At 44.7% G+C, this 18,205-nt stretch overlaps 1 protein-coding gene across 1 annotated transcript; it reads right to left on the bottom strand.

Moving 5' to 3' along the window:
* Nucleotides 1-328: 328 nt before the first annotated feature.
* Nucleotides 329-18,205, bottom strand: OPN5 (opsin 5). Its single transcript, XM_056856845.1, has 6 exons — nt 18,073-18,205; nt 10,430-10,549; nt 8,303-8,473; nt 7,187-7,521; nt 1,942-2,186; nt 329-395 (listed from the first exon to the last, which is right to left on the bottom strand). The coding sequence occupies exons 1-6, from the start codon at nt 18,200-18,202 to the stop codon at nt 329-331; spliced, it is 1,068 nt and encodes a 355-aa protein (XP_056712823.1). The 5' UTR covers nt 18,203-18,205.

Here is an 18,205-nt window from a genome sequence, read left to right as displayed (position 1 = left end):
CAGCAGAGGGACTGGGGGTGCTGGTGCAAACACAACACTGTAATTGTGCAAGAAAGCAGCACAATCACGTGAAAGAGATGCATTCAAATTAGTTCAGAGACATCTACGCAGCTCGCTGAATAATCAGCTCACTAAAAAGGAACAACCAACTAAGAAGGAGGGTGTAGCTTTGAAAGGCAACATTTCTAAAAGTGTCTTCCAGTTAGATTGGGTGGACTGCTTGACATTGAAGAAAGAAAGGGGGAAAAGGCGAACAGAAGCTGCCATGCTTGTAAAGCAATTTGCAAAAGAAGCCTGGTTGGTCTGGCCACCGGTTGTCAACAGAAATTTACGCTCTGTCCAGAGGAGTTTCATTCATTTCTTCAGACTTGACTTCTGCAGATATTGTGTAGGGCCTGTGGGAAGGAATGAAGACGGTCATGGTATATGAAACAGCCCGCAGCTGTTAAAATCAGAGTCTCTTACCCATCTTCTGCTCAATAGGACAAACTGTCTTTATCAGTGCACAGAACTACAGGGTTGGGTAGAGTAATAGGTATGTAGTTGGGTGGCAAATGATGGACAGGAAAAAGGGGAAGAGGAAAATCACCCTTCCGCTCTCTTCTGTCAGTGTAGTTCCATTAACAGAATAGGGAGAAGAGAGTGGTTTTCCTATGGCTGCCAGGTCCCCTGGCTGCATAAGTCCCCTGGCAGCCCTCTTTCCCTGCCACCACTCAGTGGAAAAGAAGAGAAAGAAGAAGAAGAAGGAGGAGGAGGAGGAGGAGAAGGGTTGGTCTTTACATGCTGACTTTCTCTACTACTTAAGGCAGAATCAAAACCAGCTTACAATAACCTTCCCTTCCCCTCCCCACAACAGACACCCTGTGAGGTAGGTGGGGCTGAGAGAGCTCTAAGAGAGCTGTGACTGGCCCAAGGTCACCCAGTTGGCTTCATGTGTAGGAGTGGGGAAACCAACCCAGTTCACCAGAGTAGCGTCCGCCGCTCATGTGGAGGAGCAGGGAATCAAACCTGGTTCTCTAGATCAGAGTCCACTGCTCCAAACCACTGCTCTTAACCACTACACCATGCTGGCTCTCAAGGAACTGCTGTCACTGGTGATGCAGTGACATCCCTTCTGGCGTGACCCAGAAGTGATGTCACCATATAAGGCCAACACTCTAGCATTCACCAAAACTCTGTGGTTAAATGATATCACTGGACAGTCCCCCTTCCCCAACTGGTAAGTCTCCCACTAGAAAACCCTAGTTTTCCCCCTTCTCTTTCCCCATTGCAGACCAAAGACCTCTGTGGCTATTACTTCACAGGAGTCCCACAATCCCAGAATCAACTTTCCAGGGATTAGAAATGTCTGCTGGGGAGGGAAGAGGCGGGAGGTTCCATGATCCGTGCAGAACGATCCCTGATCCTTGTCCCAGTTCCACCTACTGACATCTCATCCTTGTGTCTTGCAATTCACACATTACACACAACTGTCATATAGAGGATGGTGCCGAGTTGTCTTTTGTTGCCCCAGAAGGTCGGACCAGAACCAATGGGTTGAAATTAAATCAGAAGAGTTTCCATCTAGACATTAGGAAGAATTTTCTAACAGTCACAGCGGTTCCTCAGTGGATCAGGCTTCCTCGGGAGGTGGTAAGCTCTCCTCCCCCGGAGGTTTTTAAGCAGAGGTTAGATGGCCATCTGTCAGCAATGCTGATTCTATGACCTTAGGCAGATCATGAGAGGGAGGGCATCTTGGCCATCTTCTAGGCATGGAGTAGGGGTCACTGGGGGTGTAGGGGGATGTAGTTGTAATTTTTTTGCATTGGGCAGGGGGTTGGACTAGATGACCTTGCTTGGTCCCTTCCAACTCTATGATTTACCAGATATTTCCAGAGGATCCTTTAAGAAGTAACATGAAAAGGGGTCCTAGCAAACAGCCCAGTCCTGAAAAAGAAATACCTGGATTTCTCCAAGGAGTTTTCCTTGTGCAACGGCTTGAGAACATGCGGCCGACAGCAGGACGACTTGCAGTTGATGACCTGATAGATAATGGGGTTATACATCGCTGCCGATTTGGCCAGCAGGGTTGGTAATACCGAGGCCTTAATGGGGACCGAGTCGGGTCTTCCAAAAGCAGACCACACCGACACCACAGCATACGGGATCCAGGCGATGAGAAATCCTGCGCAGATCAACATTGCCACCTAGTGCGAAAAAGTATTAAGTAAAGAGGACAAAAACTCTCCATTATTTCACACAACACCGTAGTCCACATTACCCACAGCGTAGATGTTGTAACGTCAGAGGTACGATTATTCCAAAGCTTTATAAAACAGGATAACCAATAATTCAGAGGTGCCATTTCCAAACATAGTGAGAACTAATACTGTAATATAGTTATCTTTTTGATATCTACTGTCCTTGTATGGTAGTGGAAAGTATTGTCAAGTTGCAGTCGTGTTATGGTGAGCCCCATGGGGTTTTCAAGGCAAGAGACATTCAGAGGTGGTTTGCCATTGCTTGCCTTTGCGTAGCGACCCTGGACTTCCTTGGTGGTCTCCCATCCAAGTACTTACCAGGGTTGACCCTACTTTGCTTCTTCTTTTTTTATATATTTTTTTATTTTTATAATATAAAACAAAACAAACAAATACAATAATAAGAAACAAAAATAATAATAAAAAGAAAATACAAAAGAGTATCAATTATGACTCTACAAAGTTATAAAGTTCAACAAAGCCAAAATACCCTTTTGACCCTTCACCCACCTTAAAAAGTGACCCTTCACCTGACTTCCGCAGAAGTGTCTAAACAGTTTTAAAAGTTGTTAATAATAGTAATATAAAAGTAAATAATCTTGTTTCTATAACTCACTAACTAAAGTAGTAAAATCCATTTTTGCCAGTTTGTCCCAATATGTGATGGCCTTTACCCAAGTTTTTTTGAATTCTTCCATATCTTTTCCATGTAGGAATTCTGTTAATTTGGCCATCCTCATATACATCCATAGTTTCCCTCTCCAGTCACTAATTGAAGGTTTATTCACTTGCTTCCAAACTTTAGCTATTACAATTCTTGCAGCCGCAAAACTATATTGACAAATGACCCTATAATTGGTTCTTGTAGGTTATCCGGGCTGTGTAACCGTGGTCTTGGAATTTTCTTTCCTGACGTTTCGCCAGCAACTGTGGCAGGCATCTTCAGAGGAGTAACACTGAAGGACAGTGTCTCTCAGTGTCAAGTGTGTAGGAAGAGTAATATATAGTCAGAAAGGGGTTGGGTTTGAGCTGAGTACTGTCCTGCAAAAGTAATTTGCTAATCATTGTCCTGTAAGTATCAAGATAATGTGCTAATGAGGGCGTGGTATGTTAATATGGAACCATTGTATCCTGAAGTGATCTGTTAATGTGTGTAATCCAAAGCTAATCTGCATGGCTATTGTTGAATGTTGTCTTTGTTAATCTGGAGGTTTTCAGAACAGGAAGCCAAGCCTTATTCATTCTTAAACTCTCCTCTTTTCTGTTAAAGTTGTGCTGATGTTTATGAATTTCAATGGCTTCTCTGTGCAATCTGACAAAATAGTTGGTAGAATTGTCCAGTCTTTCAGTGTCTTGGAATAAGACCCTGTGTCCTGTTTGTGTCAGTCCATGTTCAGCCACTGCTGATTTCTCAGGTTGGCCAAGTGTGCAGTATCTTTCATGTTCTTTTATCCTTGTTTGTATGCTGCATTTTGTGGTCCCGATGTAAACTTCTCCACAGCTGCAAGGTATACGATATACTCCTGCAGAGGTGAGGGGGTCTCTTTTGTCTTTTGCTGATCGTAGCATTTGTTGTATTTTCTTGGTGGGTTTAAACACTGTTTGTAGATTATGTTTTTTCTATGCAAGACAGAAGCACAACCACCACGATTATATGGACTACCTAAAATTCATAAGGATTCCGTTCCACTCCGACCCATCGTGAGTGCCATTGGTTCCCCAACATATGAATTAGCTAGATATTTGACCACCCTCCTACAGGACCACATTGGAAAAACCACTTCTTACATCAAAGATTCAACTCACTTCATCAACAAAATCAGTCTGTTGAGACTCAAGCCACAGGATATATTAATCAGTTTTGATGTTGTATCCCTCTTTACCAAGGTTCCAGTAAAAGACACAATCTCATTGATTAACCAGATTTTTCCAGAAGATATAACAGCCTTATTTCACCATTGTTTGACAACAAGTTACTTCCTATGGGATCAAGAATTTTATGAACAGATTGATGGAGTAGCTATGGGAAGTCCACTCAGTCCAGTAATAGCAAACTTTTACATGGAATATTTTGAAAAGACAGCATTAGAATCAGCACCTTACAAACCTACAGTCTGGTTCAGGTTCGTAGATGATACATTTACTATTTGGAGCCATGGTGAAGAAAAATTAATGGACTTTCTAAACCATCTTAATAATATCCATCCAAACATTCAGTTTACCATGGAAAAGGAAATTGAGGGTAAATTCCCATTTCTTGATACCCTTGTCATCCGTAAAACAAACTTTCAGTTAGGTCACAAGGTCTACTGTAAACCAACTCACACAGATCGCTACTTACACAAAAACTCCAACCACCACCCCCGACAGAAAAGAGAAATAATCAAAACATTAATGGACCGTGCAAGACGGATCTGTGAACCACAGTTTCTCAAGGAAGAAACTAATCATCTAAATCACGCACTGCTGGCAAACGGCTACTCCAAGAATGAAATCAGAAGGGCCATTAAACCAAACAAAAATCAGAAAACTCAGGAAAAACAATCTCCCATAGGAAAGGTATTCTTGCCATTTATTAAAGGAGTCACTGATAGGATGGAGAAACATTTGAAAAAAACATAACCTACAAACAGTGTTTAAACCCACCAAGAAAATACAACAAATGCTACGATCAGCAAAAGACAAAAGAGACCCCCTCACCTCTGCAGGAGTATATCGTATACCTTGCAGATGTGGAGAAGTTTACATCGGGACCACAAAACGCAGCATACAAACAAGGATAAAAGAACATGAAAGATACTGCAGACTTGGCCAACCTGAGAAATCAGCAGTGGCTGAACATGGACTGACACAAACAGGACACAGGGTCTTATTCCAAGACACTGAAAGACTGGACAATTCTACCAACTATTTTGTCAGATTGCACAGAGAAGCCATTGAAATTCATAAACATCAGCACAACTTTAACAGAAAAGAGGAGAGTTTAAGAATGAATAAGGCTTGGTTTCCTGTTCTGAAAACCTCCAGACTAACAAAGACAACATTCAACAATAGCCATGCAGATTAGCTTTGGATTACACACATTAACAGATCACTTCAGGATACAATGGTTCCATATTAACATACCATGCCCTCATTAGCACATTATCTTGATACTTACAGGACAATGATTAGCACATTACTTTTGCAGGACAATACTCAGCTCAAACCCAACCCCTTTCTGACTATATATTACTCTTCCTACACACTTGACACTGAGAGACACTGTCCTTCAGTGTTACTCCTCTGAAGATGCCTGCCACAGTTGCTGGCGAAACGTCAGGAAAGAAAATTCCAAGACCACGGTTACACAGCCCGGATAACCTATAAGAACCAATGAACTCTGACCGTGAAAGCCTTCGACAATATTTTGACCCTATCATTACTACCCATTTTTTCTTGTGGGATTCCCAATAAACAAAATGCAGGTTTTCTTTTTACTTTCATATTAATCAAATTATTAGTTTCTATAATAACTTTTTTCCAAAAACTTTTTATTTTTTTACATATCCACCATGCATGCATAAATGTTCCTCTTTCCTTTCCACATTTTCCTCTTTCCTTTCCACATTTCCTACTTTGCTTCTGAACTCTAACGAGATCGAGCTAGCCTGGCCCATCCAGATTACATTCTTTACAGATTCACAGTCTTGGTTTATAGCTATCACATTTTTATCTCACTCTTCGTCCTATCTACTTCCTATCTACTGTCCTTGTGTGGTAGTGGAAAGTATTGTCAAGTTGCAGCCGTGTTATGGCGAGCCCTGTAGAGTTGAAGGCAAGAGACATTCAGAGGTGGTTTTTTGTTGCCTGTCTTTGTGTAGCAACCCTGGCCTTCCTTGGTGGATTCTCATCCAAGTACTAATTATGGCTGGCCCTGCTTAGCTTCTGAACTCTGTCAAGAACAGGTTAGCCTGGCCCATCCAGATCACCTTCTTTACAGATTCACCGTCTTAGTTTATAGCTATCACATATTTATCTCACTCTTCCTCCAGGGAGATTAGGTCAGTATACATGGTTCTCCTTTACCCCATTTAATGTTCACAACAACCCTGCAAGGTAGTTTTGGTTGAGAGTGAATGACTGGCCCAAGGCCACCCATTAAGTTTCATTATAAGAGTGAGGATTTGAAAGCTGGTCCCCCAAATCCTAGTCCAACACTAGTCACTTTACCACACTGCCTCTTTAAACTTTTTTTGCCATCAAGTCAGCTGACTTATGGCACCCTCATAGGGTTTTCAAGGCGAGAGACATTCAGATGTAGTTTGCCATTGCCTGCCACCACCTGGCAACCCTGGACTTCCTCGGTGGTCTCCTATCCAAATACTAACCAAGGCTGACTCTGCTTAGCTTCTGAGATCTGATGAGACCAGGCTAGCTGGGGCTAGCCAGGTCAGGTCAGAGTTTTTAAACTCTTTAAACTTACTTCATACAAATACCCAGATATTCTGTTGGCAGAAAGGGCTCTGTCCTGACCTAGATAGCCACACTAGCTCGCTCTCAGAAGTTAAGCAAGGCTGGCTATGCTTAGTACTTGGATGGATGACCACCAAGGAAGCCCAGGGTTGCTACGCAGAAGCAGGCAATGGCAAATCACCTCTGAACATCTCTTGCCCTGACCTGTATGGCCCAGGCTAGTCTGATCTCATCAGATCTCAGAAACTACACAGGGTCAGCCTTGGTTAGAACTTGGATGGAGACCACCAAGGAAGTCCAGGGCTGCTAAGCAGAGGAAGGCAATGGCAAACCATCTCCATTTGTCCCTTGTTTTGAAAACTGTACTGGGTTGCCATAAGTCAGCTGCAAAGAGATGGCGCTTTCCACCATCAGAAAGGGCTCCATAAAACTAGGCCAATAGTGGTTCCCTTCCAAAAGTCTTTGGGGAGGGGGGAGAGCCCTGTACCTACCTTAGTTAACTTCATTTCCAGGACATTTGTATTTTGGATCCTAGTGTCATAATGGGCAACCTCTTTGGTGGACGACTTGACCTTTGCGATTATTTTCACATAGGAAAAGAGGATCACCGCACTCGGGAGCAGCAAGCAGAAGAAAAGGATGTTCAAAATGAAAGCCTGTCCGGCCGCGGAGCCTTGAGCCAGCCACCAGTCCAGAGTGCACGAGGTTCCAAAAGGCTCGGGGGCATAGTTGCCCACCCCGCAGAAGGGTATAGTTGCCCAAAAGGTAGCATAGGACCAGATGATTCCTAAACAGGCGAATGCGTGGCTCCTCTTCAGCCAGGTACCTGGAGGAGAATAATGCCATTATTTTACATGAGAAAAAATGAATTTTTTTATTGAAACCCACGGACAGACCTGAACTCTATGCTCTGCTCTTGTGGCTGTCCTTTATGTGGGGTCTACGTTTCCATGAGCATCTTTGCACAAATGAGAGAAGGCATGGGCAAATGCATGACAGGGGTCCGATGGTCCTTCTCACAGACTTGGCAACTCACTTCTGTTGTTGTGCCAGTTTCATGGGAAGGACCCACACAAGAGGGGAGAAGGAAAGAATAACATCCCTCCTCTGCATTTGGTAACTTGTGTGTGTGATAGGGTTGCCAGGTCCCCCCTCTCCTCCAGCAGGAGGTTTTTGGGGCAGAGCTAGGGTGGGAATCGTGCGTGTTCAGCCACACCAACACAATTATATCACTTCTGGTTTACACCCGGATTCATAAACCAGAAGTGATGGTGTAAACTGGAAATGTTGTAAACGTGTTGGTGCGGCTGTGCGCATGCGTGATCCCCACTCCTGAGCCTGCTGATTGCCCGCCAATCCTAGCAACCTGGTAACCCTAGTGTGTAAAGTACCGTCAAGTCCCAGCCAACTTATGGCGACCCAGTAGGGTTTTCAAGGCAAGAGACTAACAGGTGGTTTTCTATTGTCAGTCTCTGCATTAGCAACCCTGGCATTCTTTGGTGGTGTCCCACCCAAGTACTAACCAGGGCCAGCCCAGTTTAGCTTCCAGGATCTGACGAAAGTCAAGCAAGCCTTGGCCACCCAGGTTAGGGCATTTGGTAACTTACCATAAGACAAATGGCAGATTTTGAGATATCGGTCCAGGCTGACTGCTGTCATGGTAATGAGGCTCCCAATGCCGAAGAAGAAACCAGCCCATCCGTACCAGCGGCAGGCACTCCAGCCAAAAATCCAGCGATGGGAGAAAAAGGCAATGATACTGAAAGGCTTCCCGGCCACTGCAAAGAAAAACAGAGTTGGACACAGGGATGCTCCAACAACCACCAGTTTAGTTGACACTCTGTCCACCCATTGCAAGCGAGGAACTATTTTTTTGTTGATCAATTGCACTGTTCACAAACAGTTTGAGCCTTTTCATTAGGTTACTTTTAATACATTTAAACACTACAATACAGTACTGTGCAATCAGCAGTGTTTCATTCATGCACTTTCTCAGACAACCCTACAAGAGTACCGAGTCTCTTCCCTCCCTCTAGACCTGTTATTGCTGCATGCCATTTAGGATTGCCAGGTTTAGGTTGTGAATCCCTGGAGATCTGGAGGTGGAGCCTGGAGATGGCGGGGTTCAAGGAGGGGAGGGACCTCAGCAGGTATAATGCCATAGAGTCCACCCTCCAAGGCAGACATTTTCTCCAGGGGAACTGATCTCTGTCGTCAGAAGATCAGTTGTAATTAGGGTTGCCAGGTGCCCGGTGGTGGCGGGCAAACCCCCAGCCATTCGCCCCTCTGCCCGCCTGAGGGTCGGCGGGCAAATGTGCATGTGTGCGTACACACTGGAAGTGCCACCTTGTGAGGGGCCTTGTATCACTCAAACTCTTAGTTTGAGTGGTAAAGGGCCGCTTTACCACTCAAACGAAGAGGTATAAGGCCCCTTGTGAGGCGGCACTTTCGGTTGTAAACCAAAAGTAACGTGCACGCGCGCAGGCACACACACAATCCCGACCTCAGTCCCATAGCCTCCTGTCGGAGGGGGGACCTGGCAGCCCTAGTTGTAATTTTGGGAGAGCTCCAGGCCCCACCTGAAGGTGGCAACCCTAGTTGGCACCCAGCTGTTTAAAGAAAGAGTGAGCAGTTTAACCAGTAAGTGGGTTGTATCCAGACAGCTTTTCCACAATGAAAAAGGAAGGAGAGGGTCCCTTGTGACCGCCAACAAATTTACGCTGGGGATCCCAGGGCCTGCATGAACAAAAGCCACAGAGTATGGAGGTACAGTAAGAAGAACTGGGTGAAACTGAGTGGAAAAGCTGGCTGTACCCCCCCCCCCCACCCAAGAAATCTTACTATTTGGTTGTTGGTTCAGTCTGTGTAGGGTTGCCAACCTCCAGGTAATAGCTGGAGATCTCCTGCTATTGCAACGGATCTTCAGCCGATAGAGATCAGTTCACCTGGAGAAAATGGCCGCTTTGGCAATTGGACTCTATGGCATTGAAGCCCCTCCTCTCCCCAAACCATGCCCTCCTCAGGCTCCGCCCCAAAAACCTCCCACTGGTTGTGAAGAGGGACCTTATGAACTGATCTCTGTCACCTGGAGATCAGTTGTAATCGTGGCATCTCCAACCACCACCTGGAGAAGAAGAAGGAGGAGGAGGAGGAGAAGAAGAAGAGTTGGTTTTTATATGCCAACTTTCTCTACCACTTAAGGAAGAATCAAACCAGCTTACAATCACCTTCCCTTTCCCTCCCCACAACAGACACCCGGTGAGGTAGGTGGGGCTGAAAGAGCTCTATCAGAGCTGTGACTAGCCCAAGGTCACCCAGCTGGCTTCCTGTGTAAGAGTGGGGAAACAAATCCAGTTCACTAGATTAGCCTCCGCCGCTCATGTGTAGAAGTGGGGAATCAAACCTGGTTCTCCAGATCAGAATGCACTGCTCCAAACTACCACTCTTAACCACTGCACCATGCTGGCGACCCTACCATGATGCCCATGGACCTGCCCCCCCCCAAAGGAGGTGGGAAGGAAAAAGCAGATCTGGCATGGGCCACAAAATTGGGCATGGAGGCTGCCCAACGCTGCCACTTGCTGCAGCAGACCCTGATGTCACGGGTAGGCGGGGCAGTAACAAAGCTGAGTTTGGCGCTCCTCCACTTCGGGAACCCTGGGTGTGCCCAATAGACATGCCAGACCTGAATGGAGTCAATAGGTTCATTCTCAACACACCTGCCATTAAATTACCTGAAATTCCCAGGTCACACACTGCTAGGTTGACTGTCATGATCTCAGCGGGCCTCAGCTTCTTTTTCCGTAACGTGGACACATAAATAACATATCCGTTGCCGAAGGTGGACAGGATCCCTGTAGGGAAGGGAGTATTAAGCCCATAGTCATAGAGTATTGAAAAGAAAACTGCCCAGTATTCCCTAGAACTAAAATAAAGTCTCCTTCCATTCCATGCATTAAACTCCTTGTGCGCGTGTAAAGTGCCGTTAATTCACCGCTGACTTATGGCGACCCCAGCCAGGGGCTTTCAAGGCAAGGGAGAAGCAGAGGTGGTTCTCCGTGATCACCACTCATCTATTTCCCAATCTCCGTCTCCACCGTCAAAAATTCTTTAATTAGTAAGTGTGGCTACTACATGTCTTGCTTCCAACATGAATAAATCAGCTAAGGAAAACCTCAAAGACCCATCAGTCTCCCCAAACAGCATCAAAGAGTTCTTCTCTGGAGCTCAGATGCAGGAGAGAGAGAAAATATGTGGCTGACCTTTCTAATAGCCCTGCCACTAAGGAAGAGATAAGGAGTGAGCTGAAAATTATGTAGGCCTAGCTCTCCCCCTATGTCAAATCCCTTCTCAATTCTTTGGCACTTCACATGAAGGAAATTGAAAAAGCTCTTAAAAAGATAGAAACGGCAGCTGAGTCAGCAACGCAATTAAGCCTTATAAATCAAGAAGAAGTCAGACATCTCCAAAGACCAGAGTCTGAGTCGCTACTTAAGATGGAAGAACTTGAGAAGTATAGTGGAAGGTCAGCTAGATTCAAGTCCAGTAGTTCCTTAAAGACCAACAAGATTTTCAGGGTATAAGCTTTCAAGTGTCAGAGTTCTCAGAGCTTTGACTTTCGAAAGTTTACACCCCCAAAACCCCAATGCGTAGGATTGCCAACCTTCAGGTACTAGCTGAAGATCTCCTGCTGATTCAACTGATCTCCAGCTGATAGAGATCAGTTCCCCTGGAGAAAATGGCCGCTTTGGACTCTATGCCACTGACGTCCTGCCCCTCCTCAAACCCTGCCCCTCCTCAGGCTCTGCCCAAAAACCTCCCGCCGGTGGCGAAGAGGGACCTGGCAATCCTACCAATATGGCTACCCCCTGAAACTATCTTCATAGTTGAAGGAATAATTTACATTTTTGCAGATTCAGATTTAGAAACCTTTTTAACCCAGGTGGATTTTGCAGCTAATGCAATTGGAAGATAACGTAGCACCTATAATAGCGAGGGTACATAAAATTGGTCCTGTGCCACCACATAACAAGTCCAGGCCAAGGGACATAATTGCTAAGTTCTTCCATCACCAAATCAAAGAAGCAATGCTAATGGAAGCAAGACCCAAGGGACCGTTTCCTTTTCAGGATTCATTCATCCAGATTTTGCAGGACATGTCCCCTGGCACATTAAACAAAAGACAGATATTAAAGTCCATTACAGAGAAATCGACAGCAGCAAATATGAGGTATCGACGGGAATTCCCATTCAGTCTAAATTGAAACTATAATGGTTCACCGTGGCAAGCAAAAAAAAAAAAAAAAGGCATATCAAGGCTATTTGCTTAAAGCCTTAAAAATTTCAACAGAACACATCTTATTGGAATCCAAGGTAACTCAAAGGAGGAAGACAGCTGAAAATTACATTATTATATAGCCTCAGGCTAGCCTGATCTCATCAGATCTTTGAAACTAAGCAGGGTCAGGCCTGGTAAGTATTTGGATGGGAGACCTCCAAGGAATACAAGGGGCGTGATGCAGAGGCAGGCAATGGCAAACTACCTCCAAACATCTTGAAGCGGGTCAATGCTTTTCAGTGCCTATGCTCTTAGAATGGACCCCTTGCTGAGAAGAAGTATGTTATCTTATTCAGTTGGACACCTACTAGACAGGACTCAGTGCTTCTTACCAAAGTAAGTTTTCTTTTGAAATGCTCCAATAAATTATGAAAAGGATGTGAATGTATATACAGTTTATTTTACATAATATAAAAATGTAAAGCATGTAAATATATAGCATGTAAATGGCTATAAAATTCTAAAACATGCTATAAAGTTCAGACATTATGAGTCTTAAACATGTTCATCTATTCAAGCAATCTTAAGCAATCTCTATACCTTAAACCAGTAATAATATTTCATTCAGGAAATAAAGCAGTACAGAAATCTTGTGAAATATGGTTAGTGCAATAAAGAAGATCTGATTTAGTTAAAAGCATCTTAATTCAGAGTACCTAGAACATCATAAAACATAAGACATACTTTACCTAGTCATGTCATTTGCAAACCTCCCCAGCACAGCAGGGCTTAGAGAGATCTGAAAAGTTCCCAATTCATGTTAAGGACATTTAAACCTTTTTGGTCCTGTATGTGTTATTTTAGTATTTAAATGTCTTTGGTATATGCAAAGGTTAGAGAAATCTACCTGTTCGTTAGAGAGATCTCTGACTCATGCTCAGAGAATGTTCAGAGGTCTCTCTGTTAGCTAGAGAAATCTCTGACACATGCTCAGAGGATCAGTTCCTGGTCTTCAGCTTTTTGAAGGGCTGGAGAGACCTGTGTGAAGGAAGCTATAGGTTTTACAATCTCCATGTCTGTCAGGACTGGGAGACCTATACAAGGCTAGATAGATCTTAGTGAGAACCCATTAATCCCTGCTAGCATCAATGAGTTCTCAGAGTTTCCATTTCAAATATGGAAAGATCTAAACTCTTAGACTCCACACAAAGGTTGATGGATTCTAAGAGTCTCCATCTTATTCACAAGGTGGAGAAGTCTGCAGGCATTCAGTTCAGATATCCAGTCCTAGCAAGGGCTGGCTATCTTGAAAATAATCCCCCTTTTAGGGAGTTCTCCAGTCTCACAGGAAGACTCGTAAATGTTGGAGAAATCTGTAAGTACCCAGCTCACACAAGGACTGAATGCTTATAGAGACCTCCATAGGCAAAAAAGTCTTAACCCATATGAAAAGTCTGAGAGCCTCAATCCACGCAAGAATCAAGGTTAAAAGTCTTTTACATCCCAGGTAAGGGATGGAAAGATCCATTCAAGTCAATAGGTATCAACTTGTTAGGAACTCTAACTCTTGGCTAGGAAGTTCCTCCTTATATACCTTTCAAGATCAGTATCCTTCCCCACCCTTGATGGTGCTTGGTAGGATCTGATCTTGAGATTGTTCCATTGCATCGGCACTTTTGGAACTTGGAGCAGCAGCGTTGTTGCTCTCACCTTGTAAGGATTACCAGTTAGGTCATTTGCTGACCTGGCCATGTACTAAACAGTAGGTTTATGGCTTTATGATATTTCTTAAAATATAACTTCTCCCAGCATTCTCTTTGTGTTAAGAATACTGTTAATTTGATACTTGTCTTATCTCTGAAATACCTTCTTAACTTTAAAAGAACTTAAAACTTCATATAACATCACATTGTGTCATTTCATTACATCATTGCTCACAATCAGCAAATGTTATCAGAGTACAGAGCAAACGTCAGAAACACCTTGATGCTGCCTGTGTTTCAGGGAGGACATCCTGGAAGCTTCCTCGCTGGCTTCAAGGTCACTCTGAATATCCTCAGAAACAAGCGCCTTTCTAAGAGGGCAATCAGTCAAGGACTGAGCTGCAGCTCCTTGACTAAAAATAGTTAAGCTGAGTCATTTCCTTTGAGAATCAGGCTTCTGAAAACCCTGTTTTCTCCTTACATATGAAGTTTATATGGATTTCAAATGGGAAAATTCTATATTCTACCTTCATTTGTTCATTTGCCCACGACAATCTCTTCCCTTGAAAACCTCTACTGGGTCACCATAAGTTGGCCGTGACTTGATGGCAAAAAATAAAATATCACTAAAAGAAGAAACCCTGATCACATTTCTTCTGACTGCGACCAACTGAACATCAAGAAGAAATTTATTAGGATCAGAAACTTGAGAGACACCTAATCCATCCCTGCCTCATTCAAGAACTTCATATGTCTGATCAAGAACATAAAAGGTAAAAAAAGCTAAAGGTCCCCTGTGCAAGCACCGGGTCATTCCTGACCCATGGGGTGACGTCACATCCAACCAGGGACCTCTAGGAAGCCCACAAGCAAGATGACTGCAACATTGTCCTGCCTGTGTTCCACAGCACCTAATATAATGGGCATGCTCCTCCGATCCTGGAGAGAACAGGTATGCATCATGACTAGTATCCATTTTAACTAGTAGCCATGAATACCCCTCTCTGTTAGCCAAAATGCCTGGTTACGAATTATTATATGGGGGAATTAGCATTCAATAACCTGCACTGGACATAACTTAAGCAGGATGCAACCTTTGTCTACCAGAGTCCATACCATGACCAGAAAATGAGGCAGAAGCAATGGAATTAGGTTTAAAAGAATTTTACTCAAATTATATGTTCGCACACACATACCGTACAAAATTACACATACATATCACACAGTCAGAGCCTAAGAAATAAAGGTGGTAGCATAGAGATATCCGCCAATGTGGCAGGTTCCTTGAAGGGGGGGGGTGATACTGCACCTGATCCTGGAGCGGACGTCCGAGGTACCATGAGGCTAAAGGAGGGGGAAGGGGTGGGGGGGACTCCCCGTGTCTTAACCAGCAAGGCTGGAGAGCTGGGTGGTCTGGCATTGCTACCCAGACCGACAGAGTAACAGCAAGTATGCAAGGGGAAGACCTAAGGTAGAGTATGGACTAAGGAGACCCCAGTTATACTCTCTCAGGGGGTGGGGGCTGACTGGATTACCCAGGTGGTTCCCTGTGTGAGCAAAGGAGATAATGACCCTAATGGTCGGCTGCCGGGGTGGGGCAAAAGGGCAGTTGAGACTAAAACCTACGGCTCGCGCAATTCTGGGAGGGTCAGGAGACGATCGTTGATGGGATTATCTGGCTGGATACAAAGACACGAACAGCTGCGTACGGGCGAGTCACTTTCGCAATGCTGGAGGAGCGATCTTCTGGAGCTGATATCTCGGAGGCTTCCGATGGGCCATTAATCATGCATATGGAGGGGGGGAAGGATTGCATGCGTGCCTGGTCATCTCTTGCAAAATGACAGCTTACTGGAGACTGGGTCAGAGAAAATGGATTCCCTCTGGTTCTCCCTGAGAGGCTTCTCTGCCCGTGGTCCCTCGTTGTCAGTTTCACTGGATGGTGTGGAAGCTTCCCCATTGCGTTTGGGGCTTGGCACACATCTGGAACGGTGGCAGCACGTGTCTCTTGGGGCTGCCATGTAACTAGTCCGGGAGATGGCACCCGCTGGCTTACATCTCCTCCAAGAACATGTCAACTCCCCTCTTAAAGCCTTCCAAGTTGGCAGCCATCACCACATCCTGGGGCAGGGAGTTCCACAATTTAACTATGTGTTGTGTGAAAATTCAGTTCTGAAGCTTCAGAAATCAGTAATTTTCCTCCAAAAATCCTAAGTACCTTCTTTGGATGCATATGTTATACACTCGCTTGTTGTTGTATGTCTGTTTATCTGCTGGTAAAGGGTGGGGTATAAGAAGAAGAAGAAGAGTTTGTTTTTATATGCTGACTTTCTCTGCCACTTAAGGAAGAATCAAGTCAGCTTACAATCACCTTCCCTTCCCTACAGCAGACACCCTGTGAGGTAGGTGGGGTTGAGAGAGTGTGACTAGCCCAAGATCACCCAGCTGGCTTCATGTGTAGGAGTGGGGAAACAATTCCAGTTCACCAGATTAGCCTCCACCGCTCATGTGGAGGTGTGGGGAATCAAAGTGGGGAATCAGAGTCCACTGCTTCAAATCACCGCTCTTAACCACTACACCACGCTGGTATATGTATTTGTTCTTTTTATAGTGGTCTCCAAAGAAGAATTGACTCTGGGAGAAGTGCCAGATTATTGCTTACAGGTCTATTGCCCCCAGTCCCTAAAAGGTAGCATGGGGGGGAGGGGTTTAAAATTGGAAATTGTTATGTTGTCTGTTGAATTATACAGGTTTATACAGGGTATTGGTCACCTTCTTATTTTGATATTATTTGATATATACATTGAGAATCAATGTGGTGTACTGGTTAAGGTGTCAGGCTAGGATCTCTACGATGGAAGAATCCCCACTCTACCATGGAAGCTTGCTGGGTGATCTTGGGCCAGTCACATACTCTCAGCCTCGACCCCAGCAAGTATTTGGATGGGAGACCTCCAAGGAGTAGGGTTGCCAAGTCCCTCTTAACCACTGGTGGGAGACTTTTGGGGTCGAGCCTGAGGAGGGCGGGGTTTGGGGAAAGGAGGGACTCCAGTGCCATAGAGTCCAATTGCCAAAGCGGCCATTTTCTCCAGATGAACTGATCTCAGTCAGCTGGAGATCAGCTGTAAGAGCAGGAGATCTCCAGCTAGTACCTGGAGGTTGGGAACCCTACCAAGGAGGCAGGCAATGGCAAACCACCTCTGAATGTCTCTTGCCTTGAGAACCCTACGCGGTTGCCATCGGTCAGCTGTGACTTGATGGCACCCAAAAAATGTTAAATCTGTCAGAGAGAATAATCTACTACAGTTATGGCGGAAGAAGGACCTGGTAAGGATCGCACAACTCAATTAATTTCCAGTTCTGCCATGGAACCTTGCTGGGTAATCTTGGGCCAGTCACACACTCTCAGTCTCGACCCTGGCCAGAATTTAAATGAGAGACCTCCAAGAAATACCAGGGTCATGGCACAGAGGCAGGCAATGGCAAACCACCTCCGAACGTCTCTTGCCTTGAAAACCCTACGAGGTTGCCATAAGTCAGCTATGACTTGGGGTGGGAGGGGGAGATGTAGATGTTAGCCTGCAATAACTTTATAATTGTCCCCTCAGATTGTAGAAGGTTAAGCTATCCAGTCAAGGAGAACAAGACTGACCACCGTGTTAATTAAACAGCATCCAGATATACCCCTACTGCAGGAGATCACCTTCTTGTTCTGAAAACATCTATGCTTGATTGACAATTTGTTGCAGAATGTTCATCAAAAGAAGGGCAGCAATCCTCCAATAAGAGTTTATTTTAAGTCACCATTGATATATATTCAATATATATTCAAATTAGGTTTTATGGTTTTAATTGTGTGTTTAATTTTTTATATGTATGTAGCCTTTTCCGGGAAAGGACAGGGTACAAATAAAATAAAACAAACAAAAGAAAGCATCTGCAGAGGAAGGCAATGGCAAACCACCTCTGTTGAATCACTTGCCTTGCTGGGGTTGCCATAAATCGGCTGAGACTAGGGTTGCCAGGTCCCTCTTCGCCACCGGCGGAAGGTTTTTGGGGGAAGGGAGGAGCTTCAATGCCATAAAGTCCAATGGCTAAAGCGGCCATTTTCTCCAGGTGAACTGATCTCTATCAGCTGGGGATCAGTTGTAATAGCAGGAGATCTCCAGCCGCCACATGGAGGTTGGCAACCCTAGCTGAGACTTGACGGCACTTTTTACACACACACACACACAACTATCTTACAAACTACAAGGACCGCTAGACTCTTATCGGTCAGCCACATCGTATTTTCAGCATTGCATCATTTTACCTGGATGTACCTAGCTCCTGTGTAAGATCCCTAACAGAAATAGGACAATACCATGCATTCCCCGGAAGAATCTGCAGATCTTACCGACTACCAATAAATAAAATCCAGCGACTATGTCAGCTTCTTTTGAGAGTTTTGAGGCAAAAGGGTCTTCCTCTTGAGGGTAACGAAGCAGATAGTCCTCTTGGGATGAGCTGTTTTGATTCGACTCCATTCC

The sequence above is a fragment of the Euleptes europaea genome, chromosome 10 (genome assembly GCF_029931775.1).
Source record: "Euleptes europaea isolate rEulEur1 chromosome 10, rEulEur1.hap1, whole genome shotgun sequence".
Lineage (NCBI taxonomy): Eukaryota > Metazoa > Chordata > Lepidosauria > Squamata > Sphaerodactylidae > Euleptes > Euleptes europaea.
This window is presented reverse-complemented; position numbering and strand designations above follow the sequence as displayed.